Source organism: Onychostruthus taczanowskii, unplaced genomic scaffold, assembly GCF_017590055.1.
Source record: "Onychostruthus taczanowskii isolate IOZ18803 unplaced genomic scaffold, ASM1759005v1 scaffold41, whole genome shotgun sequence".
In the NCBI taxonomy this organism is placed as follows: domain Eukaryota; kingdom Metazoa; phylum Chordata; class Aves; order Passeriformes; family Passeridae; genus Onychostruthus; species Onychostruthus taczanowskii.
Genome location: NW_024501571.1, coordinates 6679148 through 6700438, shown reverse-complemented (window position 1 = coordinate 6700438; position 21291 = coordinate 6679148). Strand labels below are relative to the sequence as shown.

The 21291-nt window shown below is 46.0% G+C and overlaps 1 protein-coding gene across 1 annotated transcript in view; it reads left to right on the top strand.

The window, feature by feature from the left end:
* The window catches only part of PLXNA4 (plexin A4), a 456808-nt gene that overhangs the window by 395246 nt on the left and 40271 nt on the right, over positions 1-21291 (top strand). Inside the window, exons 17-22 of the mRNA XM_041413432.1 lie at positions 7214-7307; positions 7974-8213; positions 9120-9266; positions 14596-14830; positions 15193-15335; positions 18660-18928. Coding sequence (XP_041269366.1) covers positions 7214-7307; positions 7974-8213; positions 9120-9266; positions 14596-14830; positions 15193-15335; positions 18660-18928 — 1128 coding nt within the window. The remainder of the gene's footprint in view (positions 1-7213; positions 7308-7973; positions 8214-9119; positions 9267-14595; positions 14831-15192; positions 15336-18659; positions 18929-21291) is intronic.

Genomic DNA, 21291 nt, shown 5'->3' with positions numbered 1-21291 from the left:
TGGATCAGGGACACCTGGATGATGGAATGTGGTGGTTCACAAGTTTTTGACACCTTCTAAGTCGACACAGCTGCCTCTTGCACCAGCCCAGCTGGCTCCATGATGCCCCATCATGGCCCAGCAACAGAGTGAGCACCTCCAGGGGCTCTGTGTGATTGTCCCAGCACTGCCCTGGGCAGGGGAGTTATCACAGCTGACTTCACTTGATGCCTCAGGGTTTAGATTTTGCATTTTTCACATTTCTGTGCTGCTTTAATGTGGGGTCTGGTCTTCATATCATGGGATGGTGACCTCTGTGCACAGAGCAGGGAGACAAAACAATTCCTGCTCCAGCTGGGCACCAAGGACAAATGATCCAAATCTCAGCCCAGGAGCACAAACCCCGTGGGCTGCAGAGAGAAAAACAAGCAGGATGGGAGTGCAGGGGCTGAGCTGGAATTGGACACTGAACTGCAATGTGCACATGGAGCAGAGCTGATCCCAGGGAGAGACCCCGGGAGCGCTCGTGCATTTTGGGACCATTTGGGTTCATCCTGGGTGCAGCCCTGGCTGGGCTCTTGTGCTGCCCAAGGTGCATCCATGCAGGAGATCCTTTGAATAAAGGATCCCTACTTTATTCTGTAATTTTGTCCAGCCTCTGTTCTAGGTCAGCTTTCCCAAGGCATCACACTTGATAAGGACAAAGTTCCCACCTCCCAGTTTTCACCTCTTTCCGTATCTGGTCCAACACCAGCTGCAGCCTGAGCTGGGCTGTGCTTGCCCCTGGCACCTGGGTGGGTGCTTTGCCCATGGCAGCTTCTCCTGAGTGTTTGAGCCACCATCACATCCCAATGTCTCTTCTAGAATCACATTCCTCTCCCTAGGCCTGGGAGGACTGGACAACAGTATCACATTTATCTCATCCCAAATCCCCTCCAAACTCCAAATTCTGTTTGTAGGTGTATTTGGGGAGGGGTGGCTTCTGTGGTCACAGATGAGCAGCTGCTTCTTTGCAGTTTGCTACAGTGGGCAAAAGCCTTTCTATGATTTTAGTGATATTTAAGCCATGAACCATTCAATTTTCTCACAGTTTGCAAGCTGCAATTCCTACCTTTCCCACAGCCTTCATGGACTTGAAATTCCTATATTACTCACAGCCTTCATGGACTTGAAATTTCTACATTTTTCATAGCCTTCATGGACTTGAAATTCCTACAATTCCCACAGCCCTCATGGACTTGATGCCTCAGGACTAAGCACTGCCTGCTTGGCCATGGTGCCTGAAAGCCCCAGGGCTCTGTCCTGAGATGAAACACAATGGGAGCCCTGCTCCCTGCCCTATCCAAGAGCCTTTCTCCTCGTTAGGGATCCCTTTTTCTCTTCGCCCCCTTGATGCTGCTTTGGTGAATTCACAGGGTTCACATGAAGGTGCCTGAGAGCAGCGTTTGCCCTGGTTGTGGAAAGCATCAAAGTGATACCCAAACTCTCAGAAGCCTGGAGAAATGGCCTCAGGAAGGGAGAAACTGGTCATTAAATGCACTGGTATTTCCTTTAAAAGATACAAAATAAGAAATCTTCATCTCCCCTCATTCATCCATGGCAGCTCTCTGCTTCCCTGTCAAACTGGACTGATTGGAGTCCCTGGGGATTAGGAGCAGGGCTTGTAAATCCCCCCATTTCAGCTCCCATCCCAAAGATGTTTTCACAAATCAATTAGTGCCTTTAATTACCTTGAGGAAATTTACTGATTTAGCCGGATTGAGTCTTTGCACATTGGGCTTGGAGCTTTAATGTCAGGATTTTCCATCTGGGGCTTTTATTTCCACTCAGAGTCCAGGTTATCAGTGAAATGAGAAATCACTTTACTCCCTTATAGAGCGAGTTCAGTGCTGCTTAAAAGGTGCAAGATTAACAGGCTAGGAGAGTGGATTCCTGAAAATCACCTGGAAAGCTGCAGCATGGGGACCTTCCTCTTCCTCCTCTTCTTCCTCTCTGGCCTCAGGTGTGGCTGGGAGGTGAGGAGTTCTCCACAGCTGCTTGCTCCTTGGTTTCCCTGCTGAAGCTGCCAGGCAGAGGTGAAGGAGCAGCCAAGGAGATACCTCAGGTGGGTTAGCAAAGCCTGGAGGTGCAGGGACTCTGTGTCCCACGGCTGGATGGATGGAACCTCCCATCCCAAATCCCAGAAGAATGGAAATAAGGCTGAGGTGTTTGTTTAGGGGGTGCTAGATTATTTGTGGGGTGTGTAGCTGCTGGGATGGACGGCAGGGACTGCACATGTCTCGTCACTCATGGAATTATTAAGGCTGGAAAAGACCTCTGAGATAATTGTCTCCAATTCTTTAGCCAGCACTGGCAGGTTCACCACCAAAATGTGTCCCCTGTCCACACAGCTTTTGAACAATTCCAGGGATGATTGGAGCATTTCCAGGGATGGAGCATTTTGGGTTACAATCTCTCTCCCCTTTGCTTTCTTCATCTGAAATCAGGAAGCACCAACTTGAGCATGTTTAACCAGACCTTCCCAATTTCATCCTCCTGTTTAAGCACTTTGAGTCACTCCAAAGGTGCACAACCCTGGAGAGAGAAGATGGAATATCCAGGATTACCACAGCGGTTTGGGGTGTCAGGGACAGTTTTAGGTGCTATAACTGTGGGGCTGAGCTGTTCCCAGGGAGAGAAGATTGCCTCTAAACCAGCTTTGCAAAACCAGTGGATGAATGCACCAGGCCTGGCTTAAAACCCTTATTTTTCAAAACAATAAAGAAAAGATTACTGCTAATTTATTTCCATAGCCAAAAATAAAAAAAAAGGGTCACACTGGGTTGGCAAGTAAATAAAATTTTATGAAGCTCCATTAATGCTTTTGATCTGGGTTTGATTTGAGTTACATCCAGCAATTACCTGAGTCTGCAGGCAGAAAATGATACTCAGGGTCTTTTGGGGCAATAAACTGTTAAATTCTGAGGGCTTTTGGCACTTCTGTTATTTTGCTGGGCAGCAGCAGGTCTCCAGGCTCTGCTCCCACCTGGCTGAGCATCCAGATGCAGGCACAAATACCACTGGCTGGTGATTTTCAAGGCAAGAAACAGTTTTATTTCCTTTATTTTCGAGCCAGAGAGGGTTTGAGGGTGATTTTGAGTCTTCAGCAAACAAAAAACTGCTTTACCTTTTTTCTTTCCCTCTCTCTGGTCAGGTGCTGTGGCTGCATTTATTAGCTGTGGTCTGAGCCTGCAAGCTCAGATTCCAACCCAAACAGAGGATTTTTAAAAACGGGTGGGTTTAAAACTGTGTGCACAGATTTGGTTGATTAAATAAAAGGATTTGTCTTTATATAGACACACATACCTGTAGGTGTGTTCACACATTGGATTTTTGTGCAACACGTAGAACTTTCAGCCAAGTAAAGATATAAAATCCCTTCTGGTTTGAATCTGCGGAGATTAATTATATTAGTAATGATTTTATTATTAAATGACATAATAATAGCAATAAAATTATATTTTTATTATTAATATAAAGGCTCACAGCCAAAATTCAGAAGATCCAGGACAGTGGAGAAAGAACAATTTGGTTTATACACTTTTGGGTTTTGAAGAATTCTCTCTGGATAATGTCAGGAATCTTTACAGGGAAGCTGAATTTTGGAGAGAGGATATTTTTTTCTGTAAAGCAGGTCTCTTCTAAGATGTGTGACTTCATCAGGATCCCTTGTGCATTCAAAAAAACTCATCCAGATCTTATGGAAAAAACAAAATATGTGTTTGCCCTGTAAAATTTCCCATTAGAAATTTCCCGTTATAGTTGATATTTCAGAGAGAAAAAAACTTGAGACGCTCTGCAAAACTCAGGGTCAAATATTGCCCTAACCTTGGACCAGTCCAGCCCTTGAGGGAAAGACCATGAGGAGCCTCCCAGAGAAGCATCCCAGGAGTATCTGTTGCAAGATGTGGTTGTGCCAACTCTGTCTGGGGTTGGCAGAAACCTTTGGTTCTGCCAGAAACTCTTTGGTTTGGATTTTCGTTTTCCATTTGGGGCTTTTAAAAGCACCATATGGAAAACCCAGAAGCTCTTTGGTTAATCAGTGTGGATGCCACTGGAGGGGCTGGAGCAGAGCTCACCCAAACCTGGCAGCTCTTCTGTGCGTGTTTGCATTCACTCCTGCCTCCCCAGCTGATTAATAATGGAAGATAAATCAGGAACACTGAAAACAAAGGTCAGAAACGGGGGGGATTTGCTGCCTTCTTCCTCCCAGGGTGTTTATTCTCTGGTGCTTTCTCATTTACAATGCACGCGCCTCACCTTTCCTGCACGTGCAGCTTTACCTGCAGGCAGGAAAGGGATTCTGAGCTTTCTTTTCACAACCCCATTGATTTCCTCCCCTTCCCAGCAGGAAATAAACTGCATCCTGGACAGTTTCCAAAGGGAGTTATAGAGGCAGCTGCTGAAACTGCTGAGAGCACTCCTGGCCCTGGGAAACCCTCAGAGATGGGGCTGTGTGCTGATGGCATTTCCTCCTCCTGTCCTGGCTGTGTGAGCCCTGACAGGTGAAGGTTTTGCTTTCTTGGACAGCTCTTCTCCTTTCAGCCCTGGGTCACTCTGCCCCCACTTCACTGTGACAGCAGAGCTCACCCTGACAGATCAGAGCTGCTTTGTAGCCATGATATTTTATGAAAAATCCTTTGCTAGGATTTTCCTCCTATTCTAGTTGAGAAGCCTCAGAAAAGAAATGCAAACAATTAACTATCTGATGGCTGTGGAATGTGGTCTGGACATTGTTTGCCAACAGGTGCATCTGTGATTGGTGCATGTTGGTTGTTTCTAATTAATGGCCAATCACAGTCAGCTGGCTCGGGCTCTCTGAGAGTCACAAGCCTTTGTTATTGATGCCATTCCTGTTCTTTCCAGCCTTCTGATGAATCCTTCTCTCTCTATTCTTTTTTGTATAGTTTTAGTACATAAATTTAATATAATATATATCTCATAATATAATAAATCAGGCTTCTGAAATATGGAGAAAAGATACACATCTCCTCACACAGGGCAACGACCATACTGCCTCAATTTGGGATCGCCAAAGCTGCCTGTGGTGAACCCTCCTCCTTAATGTGGTGCTCAGAGCCAGCCCTGTGAAGCCTGGGAATGTTCCTTTGCAGTTCCCTTCCTCCTTCCCCTGCATTCCCTGAAGTCCCAGAGTTGCTGGCTGCAGCTGGAAGAGGCAGGGGAAAGGAGAGAAGGGCGTTTCTGAGAGCTTTTCCTTGTGGTGACACCGACTGCAGGGAGTGAGGAGGGCTCCAGCCACATCTCCCCACAAAAGTGAGAAAATCCAGCGGATGCCTGTGTGTGGTGGCTTTTTGTTGTGCTTTTGAAGCTCCCCTGATGGGGCAAAACTTCTTTTTAACAGTTCTCTGCTAGGATTAAGAGACATACAAGACTTTTTTTTGGTCTGAGGTTGTTTATTTGTCTTATCAGAAGTTTGGTACGTTGTTTGTAGTAGACGTAGTGTGCAAGAAAGTACAGAAAAATTGTTATAAGATGTACAGTTTTAAGGTCTTTTAAAGCTATTTTATCTAATTTACTGTTAAAACATACTTTATTTCTACCTTTCTACTAATAACTAATCTTTTATCTATTTATATAACTTCTACACTACAATTTCTCACAACTAATCACTTTATACTACTAACACTATATGAAAAAAATTCAAACACAAAATCTTCTATCTTATCGCCTATCTACTTCTATACTAAAATCCTAAAACTCTAAATTTTTCACCCTATAACAAACTACACTATTATCTATTTTATACACTTATAAATTCTAATCTATCCTAAAGTCTTGAAAACTTTCTCCACAAACAAAAATTAAAACAAATATTTCCCTAAAAATCAGAACACCTCAAAACAAACGAAAAAATATTCCCTGTACCCTAAATTCCAACACCTGTGGGCTGTGGCTTGTGGGAGCTGGCTTTCTCAGGAAATTTGCCTTGGAGCAAGGGGGACACAGAAACTGGGAATCTCTGTTTGTGTTGGATCCTGATCTACCTGTGCCACCACGTGGAATCCAGGCCAGTGCCTGATGCACACCAAAGCTGAAGAGTTGGGCTCAATTTCTTCTAATTGCTGCAGGACTGGGTTCCCTGGTGGCACCAGAGAGTTCACTGAAGTGACATTGCCATGCTAAGGGTGAGGTTTGAAAGCAGGTTAGATATGGGGCTGTAGACCTCAACCCAGAATGCTCAAGAGCTGTTTCCATGGGACTGTGTCTGTGAGGGCTGTTTGGCTTGGGACCTGGAACAGCTCCCCAGGGAATGGCCACAGTCCCAAGGCTGCCAGGAGTGTTTGGACACCACTCTCAGGGATGACCAGGGGGGAATGTTGGGATGTCTGTGCAGGGCCAGGAGCTGGACTAGATGATTGTGAGTTCCAATTCAGGATATTTTAAAATTCTGTGACTGATTGAGGTGATATAGGAGATACAGCCTGGACCATTTTAAATACCTTGTGTTAAATCTCCACTTTTCTCATCCCCAATGCTTGTGATTGCTGAATTCTGACAATGAGATCCACCCAGATGTGGTACTCACATTCTCTGAACAGAGAGAGACATAATTCTCTCTCCCAGCATTTTTCCTGGAGAAGGCAGTGAGAAGCTCAGAGAAGAAGAGAAAACAATTCTTTATCTCTACTTGCTGCTCCTGTTGTTTGGCACATGTGGAATGTGTTATGGAGATTGTTTACCGAGAGTGATTTGTTAATTAGACTCTGCTGATGGTTCTTTAGATTGATTGACCAGTTGGGTCAAAGCTGTGTCGTGACTGTCTGGAGACAGTCACGGGTTGTTTTTTAGTATTTTTTTTTACTATAGTATCTCTTTAGTATAGTTTTAATATATTATTAGTGTAATATAACCTAGCTTAATAAAGCAATTGTTCAACCTTCTGGAATTATGGAGTCAGAACACATGATCCTCTACACTGGGGTCACCCTGCATTGATACCCAGAGGCTGCCTGACATGGCAGTTTTAGCAAGCATTTGTCTTCACTTATTTCTCCCCTTATGAATGAATGAAAAATTATTTGGTTTGTTCTTCCTTCCCTCTCTACTGGACCACAAGACATGGTCAGACACCTTACAAACAACATTTAGGGACACAGAGCACCCATTCCTGGTGTGATGAGTTCTGACATCCATTAGCTGGGTTGATTCTTTAATTCCATTTCTTATTCTCCAGTGGAAACACTCCCATTGCTGTGTGGGGAACTCACCTGGACCTCATCCAAAACCCCCAGATCCGGGCAAAGCATGGTGGAAAGGAGCATGTCAATGTGAGTATGACTGCAGAGCTGGGGAGGGGACATGCCACGGTGGGGACAGGGGCTGGCTGACACCTCTGGAGCTTGAAATCTCCTATTGTAGCCCAAAAAAGAGGGCATGATTTGTTTCCAGAAATATTACCCCATCCCTGAAGGACACACACAAAAAAAGAAGGTTTTTGGCAGGGCTGGAACCAAACTTCAGGGTCTTCTGAGACCTTCACCTTTGTCTTTGCTTCTCCAGCTTGCTGGGATTCATTTCAGGTAACCTGATATCCAAACTGGAATACTGAGCACAACTGAGCATGCAGTGCACAAACACTTTTGGAAAAACTACCAGAGTGTGAGACCTAATTGCAAGGTTGTAGTGAGGTTTTGACTAATCTGTGCTGTGCAATAAATAAGGGAAGAAACTTCTATTTCTGGAAGGAAACTAAGTCAGGGAAAGATGCTGACACTGGCAACAGAAGAGGCACAGGAAGCCCTGTTGGAGTGCAAACTGCTCCACATACCTGCCCCAGCGAGGCTTTCCTAATCCCTTCCCAGCCTTGATTGTGTGATGGGGAATAAGAATAACCCATGGGAGTCTGCTCCTCCCTTTCCTTGAGAGCCATCTGCCCACCAGGAAGGATGGGGACAATTCCCATAAACACTCCTTGTTTTGGGTCTTTTCCCCAGAACTGTGAGGTGCAGAACAGCACAGAGATGACCTGCCAGGCCCCAGCTCTGGCTGTGGACCCCAATCACCAGTCTGAGCTCGCCGAGCGCCCGGAGGAGTTTGGCTTCATCCTTGACAATGTGCAGTCCCTGCTGATCCTCAACAAAACCAACTTCACCTACTACCCCAACCCCATCTTTGAGGTTTTCAACCCCTCAGGGATCCTGGAGCTGAAGCCTGGAAGTCCCATCATCCTGAAGGTGAGATGGGGACCAAGGACTGGACTGAAATTCTGCCTCTTGCCTCTCTGTGCCTGCCAGCACCCCCATAAATCATCACCCCAAAAGTTTCCTCCATTCCTTGCCCCTTGCGGAACCATGTCAGAGTCACCATCAGCAAACACCAAGCACTGCCCACATCCATAACTAAAATTTATAAACTCCTGTGTGCAGCCTAAATTTGTACCCACTGCTGTTCACCAGAGAACATCTACCCTTGCAATGTGGCTGACAGCGAAATACCCAACTCTGTTTCATTTCTTGTTCATTCTTGTTTTAACCCAAACCAGTCCCTTGCCATTTCTATAAACTTCACAGCAACACAGAGAAGGAATTTTTTGATGCAGCATTTCTGTATTGCTATTTTTACACGGTGAATATGCAAAGAAGTTATTTCACCTGCTGATGCTTTTTGCATGGTTGGAAAGGGGTCTGACTTGCTTGCCTGCCTATGTTTAGCAAGGGCTTTATTGTGCAGGACTTAGGGAACATTTCCCACTCAGCTGCAGAGAGGGAGGAGCAGGACAGGCCGTTGTGACTGCTTTGAGTCTGTGACCACTCACGCTGTTCTCTGCGTGAGTTTCTAAATTGGCTTTTCCTCTCTGTGTGAGCAAATGGCAAACTACAAATGTCATAATAGAATCATATTTAGCTTGGAAGGGACCTTAAAGACCATCTCATTCCAACCCCCTGCCATGGGCAGGGACACTTTCCATTAGAGCAGGCTGCTCCAAGCCCCATCCATCCAACCTGGCCTGGAGTAGTCTCAGTGATCCTATCAAATGCAATATCAACACCTGTATCCCAGGAATGAACCAGAGGGGGAAAGAAAGCTCTTTCCTGATGTTTATTTGGTTATTTTGGGGTGTGATGTTCCTTTCTGTGCAGGGCAGGAATCTGATCCCACCGGTGGCAGGAGGCAATGCCAGGCTGAACTACACCGTGCTGGTGGGGGAGAAGCCCTGTGCAGTGACAGTGTCAGACGTGCAGCTCCTCTGTGAGTCCCCAAACCTCATTGGGAGGCACAAGGTGATGGTAAGTGATGCCTGACCCTCAGCCCCTTCTCCCTGGGTGGCTTGGGAGAGCACAGCAGAGCTGAAGTGCTGGCAGAGACCTCCAAGGGGTTTGCGTCCAGGTTTGCCTTCCCAGAAACAGCAGGGCTCATTTTTGGTGTAATAGTCTCATCAAGGGAAGTTTGGAGAAGTAGAACAGTGGAAAAATGACCTGGAGGTCTTTGTGGACAGTGAGACACCATTCATAATCAAACCCCAGTAGGAGAGTTTGCCTCCCTTCTGTTTTTGTATGGGCTGTATGAACCCTGGATGCCCACATGAGATCATGTGTAAGATGTTCCTACATGAAATTGTTAAATTCAGCACAGTCCCCATCACTTTGTTGGTAGGATGGTGACTAAAATTTGCTTTTATGTAGGAGAGAAAAAAAAAAAAAAAAAAAGCAGGATGTGGACAGTAGTGTGACTGGACTTCAGAGTTTTGACTTCTATAAAACTTAGTGTGCTCTTACAAATCCTTCCTAGAACCTGGTGATTACATCAGAGGGATCGTCTCCTCCTCTCACTGTTTATTTATTTACTCCTTTTTTTACTTTCCTCTCAATAATTTGAATTCCTTGATGCTGGTGCCTGATAAACATCATATCAGCAAACACCCTGGAGTTGTACCAAGCTGTGGGTGGGAACAACAAAAGCTGACAACTGACATCAGTGTTTCTCATTCATTCCTTGTGAGCAACTGTTCTTCTGTTGTGCCTCTCAAAGCTGTATCTGTCACATATTAATTTATTTACTTCAGAGAGTGTGATCTTTAAAAAGATTTTCCTGGGAAATTTTAGGAAGCAGAGTTCATGATGACCATTTTGGGTCCTGTTTGTGGCTGCTGCTGGGATCCCTTGTAGTGGCTACTTAACTTCTCTGTGCCAAAGTTTGTCATCTGGAAAACAGAGGTAATAATCCTCTCCAGCCATGCAAATACACCATGACTCTCGATTCATTGCAAAGCACATTAAGACTCTCCAAGAAGAGCAATAATGAAGTGAGAGATTTTCTCTGTGTGAAAACCAAAGCTTTTGAGTGCAGCAATAAATGTTCCCTGTCATTTTCATGGATATGACTAAACATATGGTTAGATGGACAAAGCCAGTCCTGGGGGGAGAAAACTCAAAGCCAGGTGAGCAATATCAACCCCTGGGGATCCAGGATGATGGACATCTGGCCAGGCTGCACTAATTGGGAAGACTCGCCTCCTCCTGCAGCTTTGGACAGTTTAAGTGAAGCCAAAGATTAAAAAACAATCCCTTTTTGAGGATGCTGGTCAAACAAGGGATACTGCTGGGAAACTGGGAAGATGATGGAGGTGCTCAAGGATGGACTTTGCATCTGGAACCGGGGCTGGAAAATGCCTCCTCCAGCATGGCACAGCATCTCTGCTGCTCAGGCTGGGACTGTGTTTCACACAAACTGATACCTTAGGTTTTAGCTTTTATATTTTTCACATTCTGTGCTGCTTTAGTGTGCAGTTCTGAGCTTCATATTATGGGATGGTGAGCTCTGTGCACAGAGCAGGAAACAAAACAATTCCTGCTCCAGCTGGGCACCAAGGACAAATGATCCAAATCTCAGGCCAGGAGCACAAACCCCGTGGGCTGCAGTGAGAAAAATAAGCAGGATGGGAGTGCAGGGGCTGAGCTGGAATTGGACACTGAACTGCAATGGGCACATGGAGCAGAGCTGATCCCAGGGAGAGACCTCGTGAGCGCTCGTGCATTTTGGGACTATTTGGGTTCATCTTGGGGGCAGCCCTGGCTGGGCTCTGGTGCTGCCCAGGGTGCATCCATGGAGGAGATCCTTTCAATCAATCCCTGCTTTATTCTGGAACTCCAGCTGTTCTAGCTCAGCCTTCTCAAGGCATCAAAACATCTCTTTGATGGCCAGGATAACTGATAGAAGTTCCTCCTCCTGATTTTGCCAAAGACTTACTCTCTGACCTTGAGAAAATTGTTGAACAAACCATTTCTTGCAAAGTGAGGTGACACAAGCTGAGAAGGAGCCATGGGAGTGAAGCAACTGGTGCAGCACAGAGATTATTTCTAAGTGAAGGAGCAGTGGCAATGACACACGTTGATGTCAACACGCTTTTGATCTGTCTTCTTTTGAGCTGTCTGATTTTGAGCTGTGTTTTACACAATGACAGAGTTAAGTATTTGAAAAAAAATATAGCAAGGAAATAAAAGGCTTGGGCGATGGTTAAAAAGAAGACTGACTAAAAGTCAGAGGCAAGTTTTTCCAAGGAAAACAAAGAGATGTGAGGAAGATCCACGAGTGGCTACACCAGAGAAGGTCTGCAGGGAAGATGTGGAATGCATCTGAAGGTTTCCTAGTTTCTGACACGTTCTGGAAAGTAGACCAGACTCTGTATAATGAACGGAGAAATGGTCAAATGCAGCAGCAGAAGGTCAGGGCATGATTCATCTTATCCTTAGAGGGATAATTTTATTTGGCCAAATTTGCACCAGGAAAGACACTCCTTCAGAACTCCTGAACTCCTACAGGTGGCCACTAAGACTCCATTGGAGAAAACCAGAGTCTGACAGAGCCCATTTAGAACATGTAGTCTAATTTAGGACAAATTCATGATTAATAGTCTTTAAAAATGGCCAGATTATTGTTCTTTGGTGGGTTCATGGTCAGCATTCTGGAAGTTAAAAATAGCTTCCTTCAGAACCACTTGGTGGATTAAGAAGTAAAGTAGGGCTGTATGCGCATATTTTCTTGTGTTTTTTTTAAAAGCTCACAATAACACTGCAGCCTCGTAGACTTTCTTCTTCAAAAGCCAGATTCCCTCAGATCATGGCAGCTTCACTTGTGGATTGTGAGACCTTCCCAGTGATGAAACCACCTTTGAAGGGGAGCACACTGGGCCTGACTTTGAACACCTGTTTTTTTGGAGCTTAGATCCCCTTGTCATGAATGGAGAGAAATGGGAACTTCCACTGAATGAAACTCCTCATCCCAATGTCAAAGGTGTCGGGAGCAGCTCACATAAATCACATCCTGAAAGTGTTTTTTCTCTTTGTTGGCTCTGGAATCATGCTGCAACATCTAACTTGGATGTGCACGCGGAATATTTGGTGAGAGAAATCCCACCCATGGAGACGGGCTGTTCTTCCAGCTTTGAGGATGGATCTGCACTGTAAACTTGGGATTGGGGGTGTTTGAGTCTAGTCTGATATTCCTCTAATGGACTCATCTGACTGCAGGGCTTGGAGAAAGAGAAAATGACAAAGAATTAAGAAATTTATTGACCCTCTGACAGGAAGGAGAGTGTGCGAGCTGTGAGAAAATTTTGGGACAGTGGTCTAGGGCAAAAGGGAACAACTTCCAGTGCATGGATTAGGATGTGATTTTGGCAGTTTGCCTTCTCAGCTGAGCAGGCTACATTCCAACAACAAACCTCAGGATTTATAAGTGAGTTGGATCTTGTGTCTTGAAATAGATGGGAAAACTCATTACTGCTGCATCCCAACTGTGTGTCTGAGGTTCCTTGGCCACTGAAAATGCTCTACAAGCCATCAGTGTCATGGTAGCAATTGGTCATCTTGAAACTATTGCCTGAACAGATGAGTTGAGGATTAGTTTTGTTTTTCATTGTGGACATTTCATGTCTCCAGACACCAACCCAAAATGGCATGAGACGGCCTTGTGGACGGAAATTAGCTGTTTTCAGGCATTCACTTTGGTCTTGCCCATGACATAAGGATTGTAGTTATGTTTCTTTGGCCATTGAGGAGCAGCCTACACCTGGTGGCAGAGCAAAACAACCTTCTTCCTGAGGCTGCAACTGGGGCTGCAATAACTTCTAGGAGATAAAGTCACTGAGATTCATGTGCTCAGAAAGGGCTGGGGTGGAGAGCACCTGGGAAAATTCCTTAATTCATGATTCTGCCCTGTAGTCTCTTCTGCTGGTTCCAGCTGGGATAGTTTCTTCTCCTGCAGCCTAGAGAGGAAACCTGAGTAGGTGCCTGAGCTGAGATGGGGGAAACCCTGGGATTAATAAGTGTCTAGGCAGGCTGGAGATTAACTGAGAACCAGTGGGAGGCAGGACAAGGCTGAACACCAGGCTGGGGTGTGGGGGAGAAATGTGAGGAAATGTGAGGGAGAACTCCTCACAAGGGAGGAATAAAACAGTTTAATTCCACACTGCAGTGGGCCCAGGTGCAATGGGACCAGGAAACAGTCAGCCCTGAGGTTTTAAGTGCATTTCTGCCTGGCAGCAGGATTTTGCCCTTTGTGCAGGGCCAGCTGTGCCTCTCTGTGACACAGCTCAGCTGGGGTGAAGTGATGGGGCTCATCATCCTTCAAGCTTTTGGCATGGTATCTTCCAGCTTTCTGCTGACCCACAACCAGCATTCCCAAACCACAACACAGCCCTAGAAGCCTTTTTATACTCCAGGCCAGCCAGCAGAGCTTTTCTCCCACCACTCAAGCGTTGCCTGCTCTACAAATAGCTTTGAACAGCCTTGTAGTAGCCTGAAGCCAGTGGTACCCTGTGGGATTCCTGTTGGGAATGGTGTTCATGTTGTAAAAAAGGGCTCTAAGGGACTTGCTTCAGCAGAACAGTTTGTTGGGCTTGCAGCAGGAGGCCTTGCAGGGTTTCTTTCTGGTTGTTAAACCCAAGGCCCTTTCACAGCAGCTTCTTCCAGAGGTTGGAAGCAGCTCTGGGAACCTCTGGAAGTACCTGGAGAACAAAAAGCTGTGTTCAACTCCTACTGGTGCACATCTGCAGTCACCCTGACAATGTGTGGCTAGGATAGGGGCTGTAAAGAGAATGGACCAGGGTTTGTGGTGGTTTTTCACTATCCCAGAGTCTTTCAAGTACAGCTTTATCTGGTGGGAGGGTCAAAGAAAATAGTGACTCTGATTTCTGCAGTCCCACTGTACTCAACGAGTCAGGTCTCCTCTGCCCCACTGTGGGGTTAGGAGCCATCAGACCATACTTTGAGCTCTATGTTCTGTGTGTATTTTGGGACTGAGTGACCTCAGTGCCCCACACAACACATCAGGATGGGGAATGAAAAATCCAGAATGAAATCCAAACTGATAGAAATTGTGACTGGCAACTTGTTTCACAAATTCTTTTGTGGCTGGGTTCATGGTGACTGCCAACAGAGGTGATTCTATCTGGCATTTCAAGTGTTTTTAAGCTGTTCCCTATCCAAACACCTCCCCTTTTGGCTTGGGAGACAAGGGGATGTCACCATTCACCCTCAGCCAGGACGATGACAGAGCCCCTCTGCGCTCCTGCTCCTTTGAGAGTTTCAATGTAGCTCTTTGCTGCTTTCCCTCTAGGCTCGTGTAGGAGGGATGGAGTTCTCTCCAGGGATGGTCTACATCTCCCCAGACAGCCCTCTGAGCTTGCCAGCCATCGTCAGCATCGCGGTGGCCGGCGGGCTGCTCATCATCTTCATCGTGGCCGTGCTGATCGCGTACAAGCGCAAGTCCAGGGAGAGCGACCTCACCCTCAAGCGCCTGCAGATGCAGATGGACAACCTGGAGTCCAGGGTGGCCCTGGAGTGCAAAGAAGGTAGGGTGAGGAAGGCAGGATGACACTGTGTCAGCATTGGAGACATCCAGACATAAAGCTTTGAGCCAAAACACCACGGTGTTGAACCCTGTGGGTGTGGCTTGAGCCTGGGTCTAATCTGACTTTCCTTGTTTTCCCTTAGTTCAGACTTTCTCCACCCTCTCCTAACTGGATTTGATAATTCAAAATCATCACAAAGCCTTGGCACAAGTCCCTGGGGAAAGGCGACCCTGCTCTCATCCACCTTCCTACTCTCTGAATGTTGCCTTATTCCTTATTCATGAGGGTCAGGAGTTTTTCCCATTCTGGTGAGGCTGATCTGGATTTTCACTGTTCCCTGAGTTGTTCTGTTTTTGTGCTAGCCTTTGCAGAGCTGCAGACAGATATCCATGAGCTGACAAGTGACCTGGATGGAGCTGGGATCCCTTTCCTTGACTACCGAACCTACACGATGAGAGTGCTTTTCCCTGGCATTGAAGATCATCCAGTCCTGAGGGATTTGGAGGTAAAACAACAACATTTCCTGCTTCTAACTCGTCTCATGCCTCCCTGTTTGGTCCTGAATTTCAGAGATTCTGTCTCTGGTGGGGATGTGAGGATTTTACAAGGGGTGAAACAGGTCCTCATTAAAAATCTGTGTTGAAGGAGGAAATGTTTGCTGTTATCTTAGATCATATTAGATCATAAAATCATTTAGGTTGTAAAAGACCTCTAAGACCATCGATTCCAATCATCAGCCCAATGCTGTCAACTCCATCACTAAACCATGTCCCCCTGTGTGACATCCACACACTTTTTGAAAACTTCTGGGGATTGTGATCCCAGAACTCCCCTGGACAGCTTGTTCCACCATCTGATTATCCTTTCAATGAAGAAATTTTTCCCAATTTCCAATCTAAACCTCCCCTGGCACAACTTTAAGGTTGTTTCCTCTCATCCTGTCACTTGTTACCTGCTAAATTCTGTCTGATCACTCACTCATTTGGAAAACTCATAAATCATAGGTCTGCTCGATTAAGCTTCTCTTTGGTCTTAACTCCTGTGCCTTGAGTTTTAGAATGGATTTAATATTTTCTGCTGTGCAGGGGCAAGGAAAACCTGTTGTATGACAGAGAAGATATTTGCCTGTGTCATTGAGCTTTGCATGACCCTCACACAACTATGAGGCCAGGTTTTCTTTGTGGCAACCCCTATAAAAATAAGCCCCTGTCACTGAGGGAGGTTCATCTTTACTGCATTCTGGTTTGCAGTGAGGTCAGAAAACCACAGTCAGTCTGTCCATACCCTGCCCACGTCTTCCTCCTCCATCCTGACTCTCTGGGTGGAGATTTGTGAGAGGTTGTTCACAAATTTTGGGGTCTACACAGAGCCTGTATCACCTGAGTGGTGGCAAGAGCTTGATGGGAGCCCAGGTGAGGTTTTCCAGGCTAAAATCTGCTCCAGACTCTGGCAGATGGACAGGCTCTGCTCTAGGAATACCTGGGCTGGAGAATCAGGAGCCACACCATGGCCAAGGTGTTGGCTGAGCTCTCTGCAAAGCCTCTGGCAGGCTCTGAGCTCCAGAGAGGTTCTGGCATGGCTCTGGGAGATTGCTGGAGGCCAGGCCTGGGCTTGGTTGGCAGGAAGGAGGAGCAGGAGCTGGCACAGGCAGGCCCATGCTTGGCTGGCTGTGTAATCAGAGATGCCTGCTCGGCTTTGCTCCTGCCACTCGGAAGAGCCAAAATTCATCCGACTGTGTGGAGAGAGACATTAAAAAATCTGATCTGTCAGCAAGGAGGGCTTGTGGGACTGGGTAGGAGGCTGAGTTACACCGGCTACCATACAGATTTGGAGTGCAGGTTGGGTGGCATCCAGCTGCTTTCCTTCAGGACGAGCAGCTCCAACAAACTAGGAGGAACGAGGGGTGCTGAACCTCCCTCTCACAGGTTTGCACACACAAACACTTCCATCATTTCAATCCCTACATTCACTAACCCCATCCAGCTGATCACAGAACAGCATCTGACCCCTGCAGAGGCCTTAGCATGGATGCTCCCCCATGTAGATACACATTGAGCTAATGTTTCAGTCCAACACTTTTGATCTCTTCTTTCTTTCATTCCATTTGTTGGGTTTTTTTTCCCCTTAATCCTTTATAAAGCTTCACCAGCTCTCTCAGTGTCAGCATCTTTGGCTACCAACATGAAGACAGCTCCCATTCTGCTCCCTTCTCTGTAGCACCCAGAAGGAATTGCTATTTATTGCAAAACGCCCCAGCACAGATCCCACAGTGAGAAGGTCTTACTTATTTCCAGTTCATTTGCTAATTAACTGCTTCCAGATGCAGCACAAAATACTTTTCTAGTTATTTTGTTTTAATTCTCCATAATAACCCAGGGATAGACAATATTAAATGTTCGAGCAAGTGAGTTAAAAATAATTATTGGCAGGATGGGTGGTGGTGGTTTGTTGGTTGGTTGCTTGCCTCAATCTATTTAGGAAGTAATTTATTTGTTGGATGCAAAAAGAGTTCAGAACTCTAATTTCCAGAATTAAAAAGTAACAACTCTATAAGGGGCCTTGCATTGCCTGGCTGTTTATGCAAGCCAACTTATTTTGCATTAAAGTGCCAAATTTGGGTGGTTATCAATTCATATATGCCTTGGTGACATGTGTTACTCTGTGGTGAGACCCTCCAGCTTCCAAGAAAACTTTTCAAGGGCTGGAACAGCTTCAGCAAGTAGAGGGATGAGTTTGGGGTTCTCTATTTAGGTTCCATCTTTGCCTAGAGCCAGAAGGATCAAAAAGACCTCTGTGGAGCCCAGGGTCCAGCACTCAGGTCCTAAATTGTTCCATCTAAAAATGAGTTCATCAGCCTCTCACAGCTGAGAAATAAGAGACTTATCAATCACTCTGCCTCCAAAACACCTCAGCTCCCAAACCCAGGGGTTCTGCTGGAGCTCAGGGTGTCCTCTCACACCTTCATCTGCCTTGCTCTTCAAACCAAGGCCCAGTTCCATGGCCACCATCTCAGCCACTGCCTCACTGCCTCTCTTCATCTCCTCAGAACCTCATCCTGGGCTCTCTTTCCCATTCACTCTCTTGCTGCCTCTCCCACTCTCTAAAGCTGAACCCACTCCTCTGCAAGCAGGTTTCTTGCAGGAATGAGAAAGAAGTTTTGGACTGAATCAGAGTAAGACTCCATTCTGAGTAAAATAAAAATATAATGTGGCATGGCAACATATTTAGGCACCAGAAATCCCTTTTGGATGTATGTCAACACAAGCAGGCCCCCAGGTGGGAAATAATTAGCATAGACTCCATGCATTTCAGAAGGCTAATCATAATAATCTTTATTAAGAAACAGATACTTTTATACCCTAGTTCACTACAGGTAGACATAATTTGTCCTCTAATTAAAACATCATCACTATTGGCTAATTAAGAAACCACCTTTTGGTAAACAAATCTCCATAACACATTCCACATGTTCAAAATACCAGGTGCAGCAAGTGAAGATAAGAATTGTTTCTCATTCTTTTCTCTGATTTTCTCACAGCTTTTCCCAGAACAATGCCTGGGAAAGTTGTGTTTCTCTCTGTGGCCAGAGAGCTGCTGCCACAGATGTACTGATCAGAGAGGGGAAAACAGGACTGGAGAAATCATCTGGACGTGGCTGGAAGTCTTCTCAGAGTTCCTAATCTTTAGATGATGTATGGATTCCCTTGCTGTCTTTCCTTAGCTGGGGAGCTGGAGGGATGAGAGCAAAGAGAGAGGGCGAGTAACAACAGGACATTCAACAGTGGGAAAATGAGGGAAAGGCAAAAAAACTCCCTTTCTTCTCGCGCAGGTCCCTGGCTACCGTCAGGAACGGGTGGAGAAGGGCCTGAAGCTCTTTGCCCAGCTGATCAACAACAAGGTGTTCCTGCTGTCCTTCATCCGCACGCTGGAGTCGCAGCGCAGCTTCTCCATGCGCGACCGGGGCAACGTGGCCTCGCTGATCATGACGGTGCTGCAGAGCAAGCTGGAGTACGCCACCGACGTCCTCAAGCAGCTGCTGGCCGACCTCATCGACAAAAACCTGGAGAGCAAGAACCACCCCAAGCTGCTGCTCCGTAGGTGAGGATGCCAGGGCATGGAGGGAGCCGGGCTGGGAGGGCTGTGCCTGTGTTGGGGTTTTGCGTGAACAGGATAAAACTGCCCCATGGACAGAAGATAACTGCTCCTCCTCTAACAGATAGAAATAGAAAACCCCCATTTCCAACCTAAGATACTTTGTTACAGAGCATTTAAAAACCTTTCTAGCCAATGGCTACTGCTAAAGCTTACAGACGATTATTCTAGCCAGTTACTAAAAGCACATGCATACCTGCTTCACACAATTTTTGCTTGTATGCTTTCTATTAGCAATACACAATTAAGCTTAAAACTTTCTACCTAAACCATTATTAAGCTTAAAACCTTCTACTATCTTGCTAAGTATATTTTTCTGCAGTCTTAAGGTCTATCTTAGCCAAGCGTGAAACTCAAGCTATTGTTTCATGTCCTTGCTTGCTTGTACTATTGTAACTTTTTCTACTTTCAGACTTTGCAGCTGCAGCTAGTTCCAAGTTTTCTGTTCTTTCTGTTTCTAGGGCCTGATTTTACAGCTTTCTGGAAGTCTTCTTACCTTTACTATTTCCCACAGTGCCCATGTAAACATCTTAATCATCTTTGGAGATGTTGATCTTGCTCCATCTCCTTCCTAACCAAAAAGTAGTCAATGATCAAAAGTTACAGAACTAATCCACCTCTGAATTTTCATGTGGATCCTCCAGAAAGTTTCACAAAGACAGAAAAAGCTTAATCCTTATTTAGGGCTCTTTGAATGCTTAAAATGTTAATTTATGCTTACATTTCCTTTTAATCTGAAAGCTCTGATAATGTTGTGTAGGACCTATAGGAATATCACTTATATGGTCTATTAAATCCCTGGTGAGAGGAATCAACTTCTTCTATCTCCTGCCTGGGACACGGATTTCCCAGCTTTGTTTCTTGTTCCTGAGTTAACTATGGACACGTGGAGAGTCTTCAGCTGCATTTTGGGATCTCCTTTCTCTTCCAGAGCTGGGAGTTAGTGGAAATCAGCAGAAGAGAGGGACAACAGAACTGGTTTCATAAGGGAGCAAGTTTGAATTGATGCTTCTTGGCCTGGTCTAAGGTTTAAACTCCACAGTTCTGGGGGAAACCTCAAATTTGTAATCTACTGCTCTGTAATTAATGTCCTTTCCTTGCCTAGGGAAGTGCTCCCTCTTCTGCCTTTAGGATCAGATTCATCTCCCTTTCACATACTGGACCAACCCTTCTGGTTCAAGGACCCTAAATAAAATCAGGAGAAGTCTTCTGGAGATGAGTGGCCTTTGCCACAGCTCAGAGCTGGCTCTGAGGAGCCCCCAGTTGATTGCAATGGACAGCTGGGACACAGAGGAGATCTCTGGTGCCTGCTGGGCTGGGGAGATTCTTCATCTGGCATAGGGCCCACTGTAAGAACCAGCAGAAAAGGAGCAGGAGGCAGTTCCTGGCATTCAGGGCAGCAATGCCAGGGGCAGAGGCTGGACTTTGCTTTGGTGTCACTTGACTCCCTGATGTGGTCAAGCCCTGCAGCCTGGCTGGTGATCACCCTCCAGCTGTCCCCAAGCTTCCTGCCTGTGCTTCTTCTCTGATGCTGGATGGCACTGTCTCCCCCCTTCATTTCCTCCTTTTCCTTCCCCTTTCTCCATCTCTTTGTCTTCCTTTCTTGCTCACTCTGAGCATCCCATCTTTCCCCTTTCTCCTTCTTCCAGCTCTTTTCTAAGTCTAATCCTCTTTGTTGGACATTAGTTGTGGCCTTTGGAAGGAGAGCCAGTGAACCAAGAAGGCACATCCAGTGTTCCAAACCCTGGAAGCACCAGGAGAAGACAGAGAAGGAAGTCCTGCACTGAGCAGCACCAGGACAGAACATGTGAATAGCTCAGTGCCTTGGTCAGATGTTGGTGTGAGGTCCTCAGACAGCTCTTTGGAGCAGCTGGATTCAACTTGGTGCTTCCCTTCCCTCCCCATGAGTCTGTGAAAGGGGATCTTTTGCAGTTTGACAGAAGAAATGAGCTGATAGAAGTGGTTTTCCCACCTCATCGTGTCCAGTGTTCATCCTGCATGATATTTATGGCTCCAAACAGATTTTCTGGGCAGAGAGCACAGCAACAACAAGCAAGAACCCCTGCATGGCTTAGGTGAGAGCCATGACAAGGACCCACTTTAATTCTTCCAGGTAGGGACTCTTCTTTTTTCTTGCTTTCCCAAGTTTCTCTTGGTTTCTCTTGTTTTTTTCTCCAGTGCATGTGCTGAAGCCAGCACAAGTTTCTGCAGGAGAAGCTCACCCTGAAGCCTTGAGATGGATTTTTGTTTGATTGAGGACAGAGTGCTCAAGGGCAGAAGGATGTGCTCTGTGTATGTGCCACAGTGAC